The following is an 18,517-nucleotide window of genomic DNA, read 5'->3' as shown; positions in this document are numbered from 1 at the left end:
TAACAGAGTGCTGGCATATAATGAATTATAATTACATAAATTATTAGATCACAGCAATGGGGAACAAATACAGACCAAAAAATGTTATGTATTGTCTTTTATTTACTTTTAGATCATGACGTAGGGATTTGTTTTAAATAGATAGTTATGTACCTTGTGTTTTACGAGTTGGTATATTTTAATGGTTATATGTATGTACATCCTTTTAAATGTAATCCCTTACAGAATATATGTTTTAGTGTATGATTGTACCCCCAATCCAAATGTGTTCTTATTGACTTTACTCCGGTCCGTTGCTTCCGTCTGTTGGTGGTGTTCGTAGAGCATTACAAAAAGTTTCACTAATAAAATTATGCCAAGAATATAATTTATCGTTTGAGTGCAAAATCCAAAACTGATCTCGGTTTTTCTCTGGGTCATCAGGTTTCATAAATATTTCAGATTATAGTAATTCGAGACTATTATCGTTCAGAGACATTTATTATCATTAAGAGAATTACCAAATTGTATTATGATGAATCAAACTGATGTAAAAAGGTATTATATGCTTATAAGTGTTTTTATTGATTATATATTCTCTTCTGAACTCGAGAGTAGAACTCATTGACTCGACATATTTCCAATTTTTCAAAAGATGGAAAGACGAAATTTTGAAATTTTTTTTTGAAAATATACACTGGGTCAAATATCAGGAATATTTTTTACCCATAATTTGAAAAAGGATTTTTAATATAAGGTGCCTTTTGATTAATGAATAATTCATCGAAATAATATTATCTACTTTTATTCAATCCGATATACAGTAAATGTACTGGAATAATATTTTTTGGATAACAGCTTGTAAAATATCAAAAAGAGCCCATCCTCCTCCTCCAGAGAGCTTCCTGGAGCAAAGACATCTTTTTGTAGTAAAAAATGTCTTTGTCCCTGGAGTAGCAAAGTAATGCAACACCAAAGTATATGCTCCTTTATCTGAAAATATTCATAATAAGTAATAACTTAACAAAATGGCAAAAGGGGATGATAATATTTGAATGAGGTTGAGTGATATATGTATTTTATAAATCGAAAACTTATGGTACAGACGAAGGAATCACTTGACACTCAGCACCTGAAATCTGAATCGGTTCAGTACATTCACCAAAAAGCGTCGTTCAAAAGAATGGATCTATAGCGAATGACGCAGCAGTCAGCAGTACTGCCTAGTCAATCGAGATCAACATTAGCCATGATCCGACGTGTTGCAGTTGGAATATCTGGAGGAGTGGACTCAGCTGTTTCCGCTCTACTGCTCAAGAAACGAGGATATGAAGTCATTGGAGTTTATATGAAAAATTGGGAGTCGTCAGACGAAGATGATTCAAGTGATACTTAGTTATAATTCTTGGTCTTTGGCATTTTATTCACTTAATGACCTTTATTCTAGTATGTGATGGGACAAGAGACGCTCAAACTGCACAAAGTGTTTGCGAACGATTAAAAATCCCCTTCAAGTCAGTTAATTTTGTCAAAGAATACTGGAATGATGTGTTTCTTAATATGCTTGAGGACTATCAATCTGGATTAACTCCAAATCCGGATGTACTATGTAATTCAAAAGTTAAATTTGATAAATTCCAAAAGTATTGCTTAGATAACCTTGGTGTCGACGCCGTTGCCACAGGACATTATGCAAGAAATTCGCTTGGTAATTATTGATGTATTATAATTTATAAATAGTTTAAAAAGCGTTCAATTGAATTTTAAAAATGCTACTAGGTGAAAATCTGGAGTTGGTACACCGAGGAAAGAGAGCAAAATTATTGAAACCCATTGATAGATATAAAGACCAAACCATTTTTTTGTCACAAATTTCTCAGAATTCCTTGAAAAAAAGCAATTTTCCCTGTCGGCTCAATAACCAAAGAAGTTGTAAAAAAAAATTGCATTCGCCTCTGGATTTGAAGACTTATCTAAAAAGAAAGAGTCTATGGGCATTTGTTTCATCGGCAAACGCAGGGATGGATTTCAAAATTTTATTCGTCAGTATGTTTCTGATCAATCTGGTGAAATTATTGATATTGAAAGTAAAAAAGGTATGTTTGTTTTTGTTTCTTTAGGATTAAATTAGAAATGATTTTTCTCAAAATTGATTGTGGATTATATTTGTATCCTTGGTCAAATAATCCTCGATTTTTATCAATAAACTATTCTTAATAACACTTTTAAGACGCTGCAAACTGCAGATAAATAGTTAATATTATTCCTCACAGAAAATAATTGATAAATGATAGATTTTATTTGAAAGGCCATATAGGGGCCAATATAAATCTTTTAAATCAAATATAGGTTTTAAAATATAGCTAAATTTCTTGGGTATCTTAAATAATCTCACAAATTTTAATGCAAAGCCTATAATTGACTCAAATATGTATATGCAATAATATCGAAGAAAGATATAATGAGAAATCTAACGAAACCTCATATACCAAACTACTTCATCGGGTAAAGGAGGAAGAAATGAAATGATTTCGCACTTATTTGTGAAGACCATTCTTGTGATAAACTTTATTTATCAAATTAATTACTTATAAGACAATATGGATGATTTGGATGGATCTTTCTCATGGAACATTCAAATATATGGATCTGAGTCAACTCATAGTTCCATTCAACTCTTATGTGTTTATGGCATACAGATATCCATCATGTTCAGGTATCTCATCTCTTTAGAAAAGGTTCTTGCGCCTTACGAGATGGATGTCATCTCATTTAATGGAAGTATCAGTCATTGTGCATATGTATTTTAATGTCCAAATATGTTATATTATCACCCAAATAATTCAAATGCACATCCGTTCCTCTATTTCTTGTATGGAATCGTTGTATACTTCTATAATAACTGAAGATATGTTTAATCAAGAGAAGTAATACTGGAGTTAAATGTACTGGGAGGAACAAACAAATTTTTCATCTACATCTCTTCCTTTGAAACTTCCAAAGTCTACTCAATTTCGTCTCCTAATATTCTTAGAAAACTCTTTCATTGATTTGAGTCCTTAAATGTAATTTATGTACATAACAAACAACTCATATCTATGACACCTAGTCCATTTACTAGGCTGAATTATTTCTGTAATTATAGACACTTCTTCTCCGCTTCCAATTCCATAATTACTTGTGTGTCTCTTCTGTCATTAGAAAAAAAGTAGAAGAAGATCCTGGAGCATGAATTTAATTTGGTCCTCTTTTTCTAGATATCTTTATCATCAAAACCGCAAAACATATTCAGCTCTCCTATTACTTACATATATGCATAAATAGTTTTTACGTGATAAATATGTTAATAATTTATCGGTGATCTTATAACTTCAGTAGAGTTATATTGGAAAATATGAATTTTGTTTAACATATTTTAAAAGTTAGTGAGTCAGAAGTCATTTTCTGAATTACAAAATCACTTGTCATTATTTTTTAATATAATTCCATCGTAAGGATTTAGGATCTCCACATCAATATTCAATTCATAAAGAATCCAGGATGATGTACTAGTTATAAGGCAGCGTAAGTCTTAAAAAATTCAGTATAGTGCTACCTTTTTTTTAGCGTCTACGTTTTATTATTCAATATCTTTATAAATTATAAAAATTATATCTTCAACAAAAAATGCAAAATAATATATTCAATGATTATAATATTTTAAAACTAATAGCGGAAGACAAATATTTGCTTTAAAATCTTGACGTTGATTGTAATGAAGAGCATCAATTTGATCGTTTTATATTTTGTTCAAATTTTCTAGTGCATGACAAAACAATTAGTTTCTGAAGTAAATCATAATATTCAAAAAGATATAAGGATAACTTATTTCAAAAACAAAGAGTGAAAAAAGATTCAAAAATTGAGTCATAAGATGAAAAGTTTGGGAACCCCTGTAATAGAGTATCTATATAAAAATGTGGGGTGCAATTCTTATTTGCATGACTGTATGTTTGTACTACTTAAGATCCTTTCATTACTATCAATTCTCTTTTTTTGCGGTAAGTAAAGTCAAAATTGAGACTTACAATTAGAGATAGACGGAAGGAGGGGCAACCGAAGTCGGGTCGAAGTTCAGACATACCTTCGGTCGAAGCCAAAGGTGACATAACATAAATACAGCCTGCAATATATGACCAAATATAATGATAAATGATGTTAAGGGAATTTAAGTATATATTTTGCTAACAATTGATAAAACATTTTTTTAGTTTTGAATGAATATATAATATATTTAAATAAATTTTAATAAGTAGCCTTTACATAAATAAGGGGATTCCCAAACTTTTCAGCCTGCGACCCCCAAAATAACGGTGCCAGAGACCGGCGACCTCCAACCACACTGGAAGTGGTACATAATGTTGTACACAGCCACGCACTTACACTATATGCGTGCGTCCATGTTTGGTTCTCTAAGATAGCATGTAAATGCACAGGCCAAGGGGCCTGTTCACTCGGCTGACGCAAACAATGAGATCAGAGCTCGTTCAAGTGAATCATACCATAAATAATCTATAATAAAAAGTTCAATATTAATAGTCCTTAAGAGTTATAGTTGAAGAATGGGAGATTCTTAGAAAGAAAAATTTGGTCTTCCGCATTTTCTGGGCTAAGAAGAGTGTGCCTAACATTTATTATGTGGCCTGCAGTTGGAAATAATCTTTCTTAGTCAACTGACCCAGAAGGACAACCAGATACTATTTTAGCTATTTCAAAAACTTCAGGGTGAACTTTGCTATTTTCCTGCCAATATGAAAGGGGACACAAATCTCTTCTCTATTTGTTGCTTTGTGATTGGAAGCTGCAAAGGCCCTCTCTTCCATGATGTTTTTGATACGATGACATAAAAGATCCTTAGCCTTCTCCCGACTTGAATTATCTGGAAACCATGAGCTTTGAACCTGTATTACAATATTACTTAATCACATGACTTAAAAAACTCTTTCTCTTCAGCCTTTTGACCTGCCTCTTCCTGTTAGGCTTTGATCTAAACCACCAACACATATAAGTGGAAGATTTAGTTGTACTGATATTGAACAATCATAAAACCATACATTCAGCATTTCACTCCTTACCTTGGATCTGCAGCAGTAGAAAGGGGGAGTTTCTCATGTTCGAAGTGTTCCTCAAATCGTTTGTTGATGGAGTGGATTAATTTTGCTTAAGAGTCTGGACTCCTGTATCATCGGTTTCGCATAACGACTGAATATATTTCTTGAGCCTCTGATGGTTAGCAAAACCCCGGATATCATAGACTTCGAATCGCTAATTAAAAGAGTGGCTTCTTTGAAAATAGCCAAGACATTAAATCACCCTAGACATTAATCTCCATTGATAGGCCGAGAATTATATCAAAATTGACTCAGTCTCATAGGTGATCAATGCTTGCTTCTGTTCTTGCAGTCGTTCCATCATATTAAGTGCAGAGTCCCATCGAGTTGGGACATCTTGCAAGAGCATGTGTTTGGAGATATTCAGTCTTCCTTGTATTTCGTGCAGATTCGATGGTGCTAAAGGTGAATGCTTGAAATGGCCAACTAAACGTCGGCAGCGCGATAATAGGTTCTGAATGAAGTCCATTAAAAATATTTTTTGTCGTTTATTTTGTTTAAGACAACAAATCTATTTGCATATTTATACTATTTTGACTTTTTGTACCTGAAAAGTATGAGCCAGACAAACAAAACTATTAAGCCCTGAACCTGTAAATGCCTCTTTTATATTGGCAGCATTGTCACAAAGTATCATGAATTTTTGCTGGGAAACCCCCAGAAATTGACAGAATTCGTCGAGTGTTTTAGAATCTAAATCTGTTTTTATTGTTTGGTTACATGAGAGTTTGATAAGTGCATCGTCCATATCGGACGACAAATGTATGGTATTAAAAGGTTCGTGTCCAGATATGTTTTTGTGGAGTACTATATTCTGGGAAATACTTTTCTTAAAAAATATGAGCATACATCCTTATTTATGTCATGATGCTACTCAATGTAATTTTAATTTCAATTATATCCTTATTTTTTTGGAAATCATCTTGCGACTCCCACTTTGGGAACCACTGTTATAAACTATAGAGCACCTTGCCTGCTAATAAATTAAAAATTTTAAGATGGGGAAATACTAAATAGTATTCATAATTTTTTCTTAATAGCTTATATGTACCTTTTTTTTAAATTTATGCTCATCGTAGTTTAGCCAATATTCAAATAATCTTCTTATCTTCAACATTCATTTGTCGGATTTTGATTTTTTTTTTTTTAATTGGAACAAGATGAAATCAATATCTCACTTGAAGAAAAAAGATTTTATTGGTAAATTGAGGGGCTTGGGACATGTTTTCTATTGCTTTAATGCTTATCAGTTCATGCAAGTCTTCCAATAGTCATACAGTTTGCTGTTTAGTTAAACCATTGGTTTTGTTAAGAGATACCTAAAACATTTATGGCTACAAAAATTAGGCTTAAAAAGGTTTGGTATATATATATATATATGTTGTATGAAGGAGTAGTTAATTAATAAAATTTGATCATATTAAAAAATAGTTAATCGTAGTAAATTAAGCTGTTTCTTTTGGTAATACTGTTTCTAAAGCGACTTAGCCAAAATAAAAAGCCATAAAACATATTCATTTGCCAATATTTTATGATATATTATTTTATAGTCATTGGTACCCACAATGGAATCCATCAGTGGACACTTGGCCAACGTGTACGGATTGGAGGACTCAAAGATAAAGTATACATATGCGGAAAGAACGTATCCAGAAATGAACTCATCTCCTGTTATGGAAGGGATCATCCTAGTCTATTTAGTGATAGTTTTACAACTAAAGAAGCACATTGGATCGATTGCCCACCTAAAAATTTATGTTTGAATCCCATGACTTTAGAGTATCGATCTCAAAACACTCATCCCCTTACTCCAGCCTCTATCAGAGTTTCAAATAGGGAAAAAAAGTGTAAATTGACAGTTATATCAGCTATTCGTCAAAGAACCATCACGCCAGGGCAGTATGCTGCCTTTTACCTCGGAGATGAATGTCTTGGGTCTGCAATTATTGATAAAGTTGGGCCTAGTTTATATGATATTAAGTGCCAAGAGGAAAGTTGTCGAAGACCATTTGAATTACATAAAAAATATTAATTTAATTTTGTTCCCCTTTTTGTAAATTTATTTATTTATACAAAGATGCAAAACTTTATGGGCCAATCAGGCTCAGTTTTACTGTGATCGGGGGTGAGGCAAATAAAAATTGCTGGCTTTTTATTCGATATAAGTAAGCCTCCTAAGAAAGACATTGGTGCCAATATTCGGATATTGGTTGTTAGACCCTGATATTCCTTTAACTTTAAAGAGACACAATGTGATCATTATTGTATCTTCCAATATTTCCTCTCTAAAAGAAAAGGAGCAATCTCATAAAATAGTTTGTAGCAGCAGTAAGAAAAGCCAGAGGTCTGTGTATTTGACTGACCACAATGAATATTTTAAGAACAAAAAAAATTAAGCTCTAAAATCATCATTGAAAAAAAATCATTAGTCTAGGAGCGGTAAAATATATTCTGAAGGGGAACCATAATTTAGGAGATTTTTTTTATATAATGGGTGTAGTAAAACGAAATCCATTAGTTTGCCAATAGATGGCTATAACTGCAGATAAGATTTTGTATTAAAAAACTTTTGATACTGATTCGTGATTGTTTGAGTGGCCGTAAAACATTGACACCAGCAAAGAGAAAATACGCCATATTTTTACATTTTTTCTTCAAACAAGGCGAAAACGCAAGCCAGGTGCCATAAAAATGAAAATAATGTTGGTACTGATACTGTTAAACCAAATCACGTGGTATTTTGGTTTCGTCGATTCTGTTCAAGTAATAATAATATTTTATTTTATTTTTCTAGTTATTATATGTATTTAACTACATTAAATAAATGGATATTTAAAAGGGTATATGTAAGGAGATCAGATTCATAAATATTATATGTATATTATAAACTAACTAGACTAGAAAGGAAAGAAGAGACAAGATGTTTGAAATAAAAAGTAAACAATAACTATGCATATAGTTGATAATATTGTAGAGAAAAACGCGTGCAAGTAGGAGGGGGGGGAAAAAAGACATATGGTATCATTGTTTAAAATACTGATGTGATTATCATCTGCCTGCTTTATTATGATTTTGTAGGGTATAACGAATGTATTTATTAGCAAAATGTTTAATGAAGATATACTACGTATAATTGACTTCGATGTTTTTTATCTGTTACAGTAGATTTGAAAAAGTCACACTCCATGAAATTATAATTCATTATGAACCTTATTCTCAGAATAATAACTAATGAAACGACAAAGTAGAGTATTTGAAATATATTTGAAGCTCAAAGTTTAAAAAAGAAGGCTTTAATTAAATATAATCTACATACTAAAAAATAAACCATTAAACATTTAAGTTAAATATACAAAATTAAACAATTAAAATCATATAACTATTAATAATAATAAATTATAAATACAGAATATTGAAATAATAGATTGATCCAGATAATTTTTTCTTGTTCTAACATCGGAATTCAGTTAAATATGTCATAACTTTAGGTTGCAATACACAAGCGAGACGTGGAGTTTAATCAAAAGATAATCATCCCTCTTCTTCATGTGGAAGTTGCTATATACAATTGTGCACAGGATAGATATATCTCTACTGATGAGATCTAACTAACTATTAATAATAAAGTAAATGTCAAAATCATAAAATTAGACAATAAATATATTAATAAAGAAATGTTATAAATAAATTCATTGTAAAGATTTAGAGCAAAAGCTAATTATGTAGTAATGTCCGGCGATATTACTCCCTATTAAGAGCATCAAAAAGATTTTCCACCGTTATTTAGGTATGCTTATATAACAACATACTATTATCATGAAGGATATACACAATTGTTAATTATAATGCAACACCCAATGTAACTACCCTCGTTGTTGTGACCATTTAAACAGTTGTTTTTGCCTTTTATGAGTTTTCTGAACACCATTTCTCGGAGCCCATCAACCATAGCTAACCCTTAAGTGATAAAAAAGTAATATTTATTGACTATGTAATATTGGAAAACCTAATTATCATACCCAACTCTTAAAGCGAAGTAAGTAGTCTCAGACAAACTAGTTGCAAACCATCCAAAGCTACTACCCCCGTTGTTGTGATCATTTAAGCAGTTGTTTTTGCCCTTTACTGAGTTGTGTATCATAATTCTTGATATGTTTAGCTAAAATAGAACCATATTTTATGGTTAGATTTAAAAAAAAATTGAATACTTACTGTTAGATAGTACAAAATTCAGAGTTTCATTTCGAAATTAGTAAATACTTTGTACTTTTTACTTGATCGTCATTTGGTGTGGATGACTCAAAATATTTTTATTTGTATTTCTATAAATGACATCAGTACCAACATCCTCCATTAATTTAATGATGGTTCCTTGGGAAGGGATAGGTTTACCCGTGTATTTTCTCCATAAACTTTTCGAACGTAGATGATTAGCAATGGATAAGGGTATATTACATGTAATAAGCATCTTTGTGAGATCAAAGTTAAAGTCTGACTTGATGTATTCATCGTTCACTTGATTTTATAGATGAATCTTGTTATGAGATGAGGATATTGAGTGGCGTGTAATTCTAGACAAGGGGGCTAAAGGCACATTTATATCGACAAATCCGACAAACCATCTATTTCTCATCCGGTAAGTATTTTCCAAATTCCTAGGCCTCCATTTTCAGAAATCCAGACAGAAGGCGACGTTATTTTTTGCATTTTATTCAGTTCTCTATCGACTATCCCCATCTAATATTATTATATTAATATTGAATAATAAAGGCGGGAATGATAACGTTCATGATTGATAGAAGAAGATGTATATTATTTAATCAATGATGCCATAAGTATTTCTTCTCTTCTCCTCGCACGCTTTTCTATTCTTACCAAAATTATCACCCTTAACTATGCATATTTACGTAACCTCGATCAACAAATATAGAATATAAATAACCTTCGTAGATGATTAGCGTTATGTATTTTTGTTAATAAATAACTTTCCCAATTTTTTAGAGCATAATAATGATTCAGGTACTATGAATTATTGTTGTAATTAAAAGTTTAGGTTTGTAGTTAAATCTATAAAAAAAATACATAACCTTATTCGAAACGTTGACTACTTTTAAATTACATTAGATGAATCTTAGTCAAAAGACGTGATAACAATGAACTGTACAAAAGAAATTCAAAGCGCACAATTTTGACCAATCAGAATTAGATATAAGAAAAAACATTCTTTATTGATATACATGACTCCTCTTTACCTTATACTCTCTATGTATATTTGGCTGGTTCATACTTTTCATTTTTTTTTTTAATAACAAAAATCGGTAGTGTTTTTACTGTATTTTTTCACGTAGATTTAAAAAATGTAATTTTCAAAAAGATAAAATAACCTTAAACTACATCATTTTCACTTTGAAAATTAGAGAGAATGCGGGTTTTTTCTATATTTTCTAGTAATTGCTTTCTTTATGTAGTTTATAGATATTCATACTAAGAGAATGTATATTTATTGTCCTTGATGTGAAGAGCTATGTGATATATTTCCATCAATCTAACCCCGAAACACACACCATAATCTTACAAAAGCTGAAATACAAATTTGGCATTATCTGAAGCAAGACACAGTAAATTATTGGGATTATTAAATAAACAAATAGACGCGTTTCACTCTTCAAATCAACTCAACAATTTGTCAAATATCCAATTAAGGTTGTCTTAGACCAAGAGCTGACTTTTTATCCTTATCAAAATCATAAAAAGCTTCCACTGTCAAAGTTTGGGTATATTGTGAGGTCAAACAAAGTTAAGATTGTTGATGCAATTCCTATCATCATTGCTTTTTTGAAAATTATTCTTGGACTATAATGTGGAACCAAAATAAATGATTACGAAAATTGAGGAATTGATGTATCTTAACCTAATTAGTTAAAATTTGGGAATTTTGCTCTCTTCACCATCAATAAGGATATAGGAAGTTATTTAATGGCCCTTATTTTTAAGTGCTATGTGCGTAGTAAAATTATATGATGATTTAATAAATACCTTAGAAAAAGTCTAATTTCTTAGTTAAAAGTTATGATCACTCTGTTAATGTGCTAGAAAATAGGAAACGCAAGAGAAGTAGTGATCCTGGAGGAAATAGACTGTGATGTATCTTGAATTCATTGTTTGGGTATAAATCCAAAAACATTGTATTTAATATTGTGTGTATAATATTTCTATATTCAGTGTCAAATATTATTTTTACTACACTCACTTTTTTTCTGTTAGGGTATTTAAAAAAATCATTTTCATATTTTTTATTAAACTGGAGTCTTGAATGTATTATTATTTGTTTTCATTGGTTTATATATTGTTAATAGATTATTTTCTACAATATAAATGATGTTTCATTGAAGTCCTATACTTGTTCTAAGAACATAATCTCCGCGTATATCAAGTTACTTCACGTTGTTCCCTGCTTTATTTCATAGAAAATTATTTCATTTAAGGGTCTTTCTGTGTCATTGCTGTATATAACGCAGAAACCACTCATCTCAATCACATTGATGAGGTGGAGTTTGTCTATAGACTATATGAATTAGCAAAGGGTTACCTGGCGTTGCTCGACCCAAGGAGAGAACGGAAAATCACATTGATAATGACAAAAAAATCCAGTGTCCCATTCTACACTGGATTTTTTTGTCATTATCAATGTGATTTTCCGTCCCCTCCTTGGGTCGAGCAACGCCAGGTAAAAAAAGAAACCGAAAATCGACATGATAACCCTGACAATTTGAAGAATATTTTGGAGGAGCTGTGACAAGGGATGCTTGAATTATAATTCCTACGGGAACTGTGATTATGAGGGTGGCTTTTTCCGTGTACCCCATTCCGAAATTTGTAATTATCATCCCTTTGCACCAAGATTTCCGACGGACATCTCTCCACCTTATCTTGGATTTTGTAGTCATTTGTTTTGCATTCTCCAACGACTCGACCTTTGAATACCTACCTGCCCAAATCCTCTCATTAGTTTTTCGCTCCACAGGCAACCACCTCTTCTTTTGACACATCCTGGATCATAACCAAGTGGAAATAGCAACTCTTGCTTATTATTTTGCTAATGCTTGTCTGTCAATCCGAGAGTCCTGTCCAATATGAATAGTCCATCATGTCTAATGGTATTGTAATTAATAACGGAGAATTAAGTGATTAGCACTCCTTCCACTGGAACCACTGTCGTGTTTGTTTATTTATCATTTCTCTTATAATATATATTATATTGGTGATAGATATCATATTAGTTTAAAAGAATCTTGCCATCTTTTCCATTTAAACACTTTTCCTTTTTTTATCTCAACATCTTTTCCGCTGCTGTTAATATAATATTGCAGTTTTATAGATGTCACGCAGATAAGCAAGTTTGTCTAACTATAAAATATGCAATACGAGTAAATCCTATCTACTATAAAATAATATTAAAGTACGTGTATGTCACGCAGATTAGCAAGTGATACGAATTTAAAAAAAAGGAATTATGAAGAGGATTAGTGAGGCTGTCTTAATATGTATTAATAAAATCTATAACACGGGTTCATCCTAGTAATTATAACTATTATCTTTGATGGTGCCCAAAATATCGTTTTATATGTATATTTAATTAAAAATTATAAATCTAGTTTTGGGTGTACAATTTTCAGTTACTTTGTACATTGCTTCCCTTTCTTTGAAATTTCAAATCAACAATTTGTAGTGTATTGACTAGTCATTATAGCAGGATCATTGTTATTGTCCTATTTAGACTCTCCAGCTTGTAAAAATAAATCAGTATTCATTTCTTAAATATTTTCAGATGTTTCGAAGTTGTCAAGCTCTTTGGATTTTTCTTTGAACAGAGGGTGAGCTATTGAATGCTTTATCTTCATTTTTTCTCTTTAGAGATCTCTTAATAAACTCCATCAATACAAATGAATTTTACTGGACCGTCCTAACTCAATATTGCTGAAGAAAGTGAGGTTAATTATTAATTTATTGTTAATTTAGTAAAATTTCTGAAGTTATTTTTTATTTTGGCCCTTCCATTCGGGGATTTGGATCTGGAGAGTGAGTCAACCTTTTCAATAGCATAAATAATAAAATTAAGTACTAAAAGGTACATTGTGTTAGGGAATCATAACTTCACAACTTCCCTTTTTATTCAAAAAACTTATTATTTGTTATGTTCTCCTTCAAAGGATAAAATTCTCATGAATGGGATTCGGCTCAAAAAGGCATCTCTTTTTTTTCTTTTTTGTATTTAAATTTTAATCTAATAAGAAAGGAAGAACTCTTTATGGCTTCAAATAAAAAATTTTAATTTTTGTAAAAGCAAATTTAAAATTTTACAACACGCATATCCAGAAATATGCTTGTAAGTCTTAAAACTTAAAATGAACATACATAGTACATTTACATATGGCTTTAAGTTTTGATAGGGTTTGAAGTCATCTTATTAAGATGAACACAAGATTCCGTTTTTAAATCTTTCTTGCATATGTTCTGAATGAAAACTCAAAAGTTTTAAAATTAAGAATTTTCCCACCTTAAGATTAATACATTTAAGTCTAAAATCTGATTTTGAGCGGTTAAAAAAAATTACATTCTGTTCTTTGAACGCACGTTCCATAGATTGCTGTTCAATTTTGCTTCCCTTTCACAAGCCAGCACAATACCATTACATAAACAAAATAATGAGACGATTTTTTTTAGATGTGGATTTTTTTATTACCTATTAAACACTTCAATTAATAATGAGATAAATAACTGTAGAAATTACATTTTGAAAATAGAAATAAACATTTTAGTTTAAAATTAGACCTCAAGAGATAGACCAGTTCTTTCTAATCCTTTTTTAAGTCTCAATCTCAGAAATTCTATAAAGGTAACAATACAGAATTCGTAACATACATTTAAAAAAAAACCATTTAAATAATAAATGTAAAGATTACGTTGAAATATGAATCTTTCTTCTTTGATAACGAATTTTCCCAATTGAAATACGATTTTCTTGTAGTTTTATGTAGTAAATTGACATAAGATCTCAATATCTCAACCATGCATTAGATCAAAAACTTGAGAACCCTATGTTCAATTTCAAATTAATGATCAGGCTTAACTGGATGATCGTTCACAAAGCCTCGTAATTGCAGGTGCCCTAAGACAGTGGTTTCTGCCAAATCCACACTAAAAACAAATAAAAATTTATTGAAACATATTTTAATTAAACCAATTATTTGAATTATTATAAGTTATTACAAATAATATATGGCTGTCTCAAATCGTATAACACACTTGAACTTGCTTCGAGACATCCTGTTTAGGAACCACTACCCATAACACTTAATATTATTGATATGCAATGCGAATTATATCAATTTAATCATTGTTATTAAATGTAATTTGAATATTTGACAGAATTGCCGTTAGATCTAATCAGGCACAAATATTACCTTCTGATTTATACACTGTTGTCCTCAGCTACCACTGAGAGAGTATTTTCTAAAGGTGGTCCATTATTTTAGGATAGATGTCAGAGTTTAAATGATGAAAACTTAGAAAAAAATTACTTATGTCAATGAATCAAATAAAGGATTCTTTTTTTTTTCAAATATAATTTTGAATATTTAAGTTTATTTATTCTTGTACTTTATTTATCTTCATTTCTTTGTCATGTGCATGATTATTGGCATACCACATTTTTATTTAGATATTCTATTATTATAAAAAAAAAACCGTAGGATAAGATGATAAGAAATGTTTATTGATAATTCATAATCTAAACCAGAAGTAGGCAACTTTTGAGACATGGAGTGCTAACTTCAACATTTTCAATCAATGAGTGTGCCACTATTGTTGTGTTTTGACGAGGTTGAAGAGACACAAACTATTTATATAAAGGAATACAGGACGAGCGAGGGAAATGAGGAGAGAAAAGACGTGGAGGAATAAGGCAAGGATTGTTTAAAAGGAAAAAGTTAAAAACGCGTGCAAGGAGAAGGGGGAAAAAATACATATGGTATCATTGTTTAAAATACTGATGTGATTATCATCTGCCTGCTTTATTATGATTTTTGAGGGTATAACGAAAGTATTTATTAGCAAAAAGTTTAATGAAGATATACTACGTATAATTGACTTTAGACGTTTTTTATCCGTTACAGTAGATTTGAAAACATCACACTCCATGAAATTGTAATTCATTATGAACCTTATTCTCAGAATAAAAAAACTAATGAAACGACAAAGTAGAGTATTTCGAAATATATTTGAAGTTCCAAGTTTAAAAAAGAAGGCTTTAATTAAATATAATCTACATACTAAAAATATACCATCATACATTTATGTTAAATATACCAAATTAAACAATTGGAATCATATAACTATTAACAATAAATTATTTTTACAGAATATTGAAATAATAGATTGATCCAAATAATATTTTCTTGTTCTGACATCGGAATCCAGTTAAATATGTCATAACTTTAGGTTGCAAAACACAAGCGAGACGTGGAGTTTAATCAAAAAGATAATCACCCCTCTTCTTCATGTGGAAGTTGCTATATACAATTGTGCACAGGATAGATATATCTCTACCGATGAGATCTAACTAATTATTAATAATAAAGTAAATGTCAAAATCATAAAATTAGACAATAAATATACTAATACAAAAAATGTTAGAAATAAATCAATCTTAAAGATTTAGAGCAAAAGCTAATTATGTAGTAATGTCCGGCGATATTACTCCTTATTAAGAGCGTCAAAAAAGATGTATTGCTTATATAACAACATACTATTATCATGAAGGATATACACAATTACTAATTATATTGCTACACCCAATGTAACTACCCCTATTGCTGTGACAATTTAAGCAGTTCTTTTGCCTTTTATGAGTTTTTCAGAACACCAATTCTTGGAGCTTATCAACCATAGCTAAGCCTTAAGTGATAAAAAAGGGATATTTATTGACTATGTAATATTGGAAAACTTGGTGATCATAACCATGTCTTTAAGTGAAGAAACTAGTCGCAGACAAACTAGTTGCGAACCATTCAAAGCTACTAGTCCCGTTGTTGTGACCATTTAAGTAGTTGTTTATGCCATTTAAAAAAAATTGAATACTTACTGTTAGTACAATAGTACAAAATTCAGATTTCCATTTCGAAATTAGTAAATATTTTATACTTTATACTGATAAATTGATCGTCATTTGGTGTGGATGACTCAAAACATTTTTATTTGTATTTCTATAAATGACATCAGTATACCAACATCCTCCATTAATTTAATTATGGTTCCTCAGGAAGGAATAGGTTTACCCGTGTATTTCTCCATACATTTTTGAACCTAGATGATTAGCAATGGATAAGGGTATATAAATGCAATAAGCATCTTTGTGAGATCAGAGTTAAAGTTTGACTTGATGTATTCATCATTAACTTGATTTTTTAGATGAATATGCATGGTCTTGATATGAGATGAGGATAATGAGTAGCGTGTAATTCTAGGCAGGGGACTAAAGCACATTAATATCGACAAATCCTGCTCCCCCCCTTAATATTTTCAATTTATCAAGCGACGAAGTTAATTTTCAGCTCCTTTCATATTACATACCGCCGATACAATCCCTAAATATAAAAGAAAACTCCCTAGAACTACGTTAATAATATTGAGTTTACGCAGAAGAACAAATGTTTCAATTGAATACTCATTTTGAACCAAATAGTCGCATGATCAGTCTCTTGTTGAGTAGAGGAATGTTAACCTTTTTTACTACTTCATTACCTCCATCTGATTAGATTATGACTAATGTTAATTTTGCCCCAACCCAGAGCCTTAAAAAATATTATTATTTTCAGTGGATTATCTGTAATATACTTCCAATTTTCACAATTATAACAAATTAGGTACATAACCTAGATTAATGAACTGCATTACACGCGAGTAAATAAGCCTCAGTAAGAGACTTATCATGCGTAGGCACTAAGTGGATACGGACAGTCAATCCTTTCTTCACCGCCTCGTAATTTAACCATAGATTGTTGTCTCCTATATCCCTACGATGGTCACTTCAAATAATAGAGTCTGTGAATATACTAATTTTGGTTTCTCCCAGACTATACATAATCCTAAGTGCTCTTATAGCGTAAGTAAATACAACGAAGAGATCAAACTGGTTGAGTTGACCTTTCCCCCAAGTTATATGGATGGTCATTTCCGAAGAAGACGCCAATTCCAAAGGTGAGGGGGCGTATGTGAAATCCATCATTAGAACAAACAAAACCTATTGAGACAGATTATTAAACATTATAGATTTAAAAGGGAAAAGTGTATACTCTTAATAACGAGTTGAAGAAGTGATAATAATTAAATGAGTCGTTATGAAACTGCGCCCTGTGCAGCGTAAACTTTTGTTTATATACCCAAAGGGATTTGGTGATACGCTAAGCGTGCATGTATTCACAAAAAGACAGGAGTGTCAGGAGGATTCGCCTTGAACGTGTTGACATTGAACATATCTACATGCATTTGTGAATATGATATGTATATATTATTCAACATAAACAAAATTATAAAATTATGTATAAATATTACTAGTGAATTGATTATATTTCCCTTATGTATTTGTTATTTTAGTACATCAAGTTCAATTAGTCGAATATATAAAGATATTAAAACGTTAATGTTAAGAATTTAAAAAAATAGTAAACTTTTTTTATGCAGAGAAGTCTATTTTTGTGTACTACCAAAAAGGTTCTTCTGTAAGGTCACGGTGTTTCATATCACCTTATTTCATGCAAATCTTTATCATAGCTTAAGTATGAAATTAAATGTATGATGAACTTTTTCATTTTGGAGCAAGTTCTTTTAGAATATATATAGGGTAACGAAAACTTCGGGGGAGAATTGGTAGAATAGAAATATTTATTCAGTGGACCAACAAATATAGTAATTTACCGCTCTTTCATTACGGGATGCAAAAATAAGTATTCAAGAGGATAATTATATCTCTTACTTATCATTAATCGTAATAAATAATGATCAAACAATATCCTCTATTATGCTTAAAAATATTGTTACATTAGAAAAGCCAATATGGTTGTTCAATATTTTTGCACGGCTAAAGTTCAAGCACTGGTCAATGTTCATGTAATATATTTAGATAGATTTGAAAAAAAAAATATATTAAATAATTATTGATAAAATCTGCCGGTTCAAAAACAACAACAACTACAAGCTTATTTTATAATATTTATTGATAAAATAAAAACGAATATCTTTATTAGGATATAGAGCAGCTATCTATTCAATGTAGCCGCCGTCTGTGGCCAAACCCCACTCAATGCGGCTACGAAACCAAGAACAGGCAT

The 18,517-nt window shown here is 30.8% G+C and overlaps 1 protein-coding gene and 1 long non-coding RNA gene across 3 annotated transcripts; one reads left to right on the top strand and one right to left on the bottom strand.

The window, feature by feature from the left end:
- Window positions 1-40: 40 nt before the first annotated feature.
- LOC121128969 (mitochondrial tRNA-specific 2-thiouridylase 1) lies at window positions 41-7,166 on the top strand. The gene is given in 7 exon segments (XM_071893228.1): window positions 41-736; window positions 804-1,364; window positions 1,427-1,687; window positions 1,759-1,877; window positions 1,879-1,914; window positions 1,916-2,075; window positions 6,680-7,166. Coding segments are annotated over 6 exon segments (1,245 nt in total). The 5' UTR covers window positions 41-736; window positions 804-1,177; the 3' UTR covers window positions 7,162-7,166.
- Window positions 3,582-11,173, bottom strand: LOC121128971 (uncharacterized). 2 transcript variants are annotated; one of them, XR_011783458.1, is made up of 3 exons: window positions 10,514-11,173; window positions 4,304-5,583; window positions 3,582-3,842 (listed from the first exon to the last, which is right to left on the bottom strand). It is a non-coding gene; the product is annotated as an uncharacterized lncRNA (long non-coding RNA). The 2 variants fall into 2 exon arrangements; XR_011783457.1 differs by lacking the exon at window positions 3,582-3,842 and having other exon boundaries at window positions 4,177-5,583.
- Between the last annotated feature and the right edge of the window lie 7,344 nt (window positions 11,174-18,517).

The sequence above is a fragment of the Lepeophtheirus salmonis genome, chromosome 14 (assembly GCF_016086655.4).
Source record: "Lepeophtheirus salmonis chromosome 14, UVic_Lsal_1.4, whole genome shotgun sequence".
In the NCBI taxonomy this organism is placed as follows: domain Eukaryota; kingdom Metazoa; phylum Arthropoda; class Copepoda; order Siphonostomatoida; family Caligidae; genus Lepeophtheirus; species Lepeophtheirus salmonis.
This window is presented reverse-complemented; position numbering and strand designations above follow the sequence as displayed.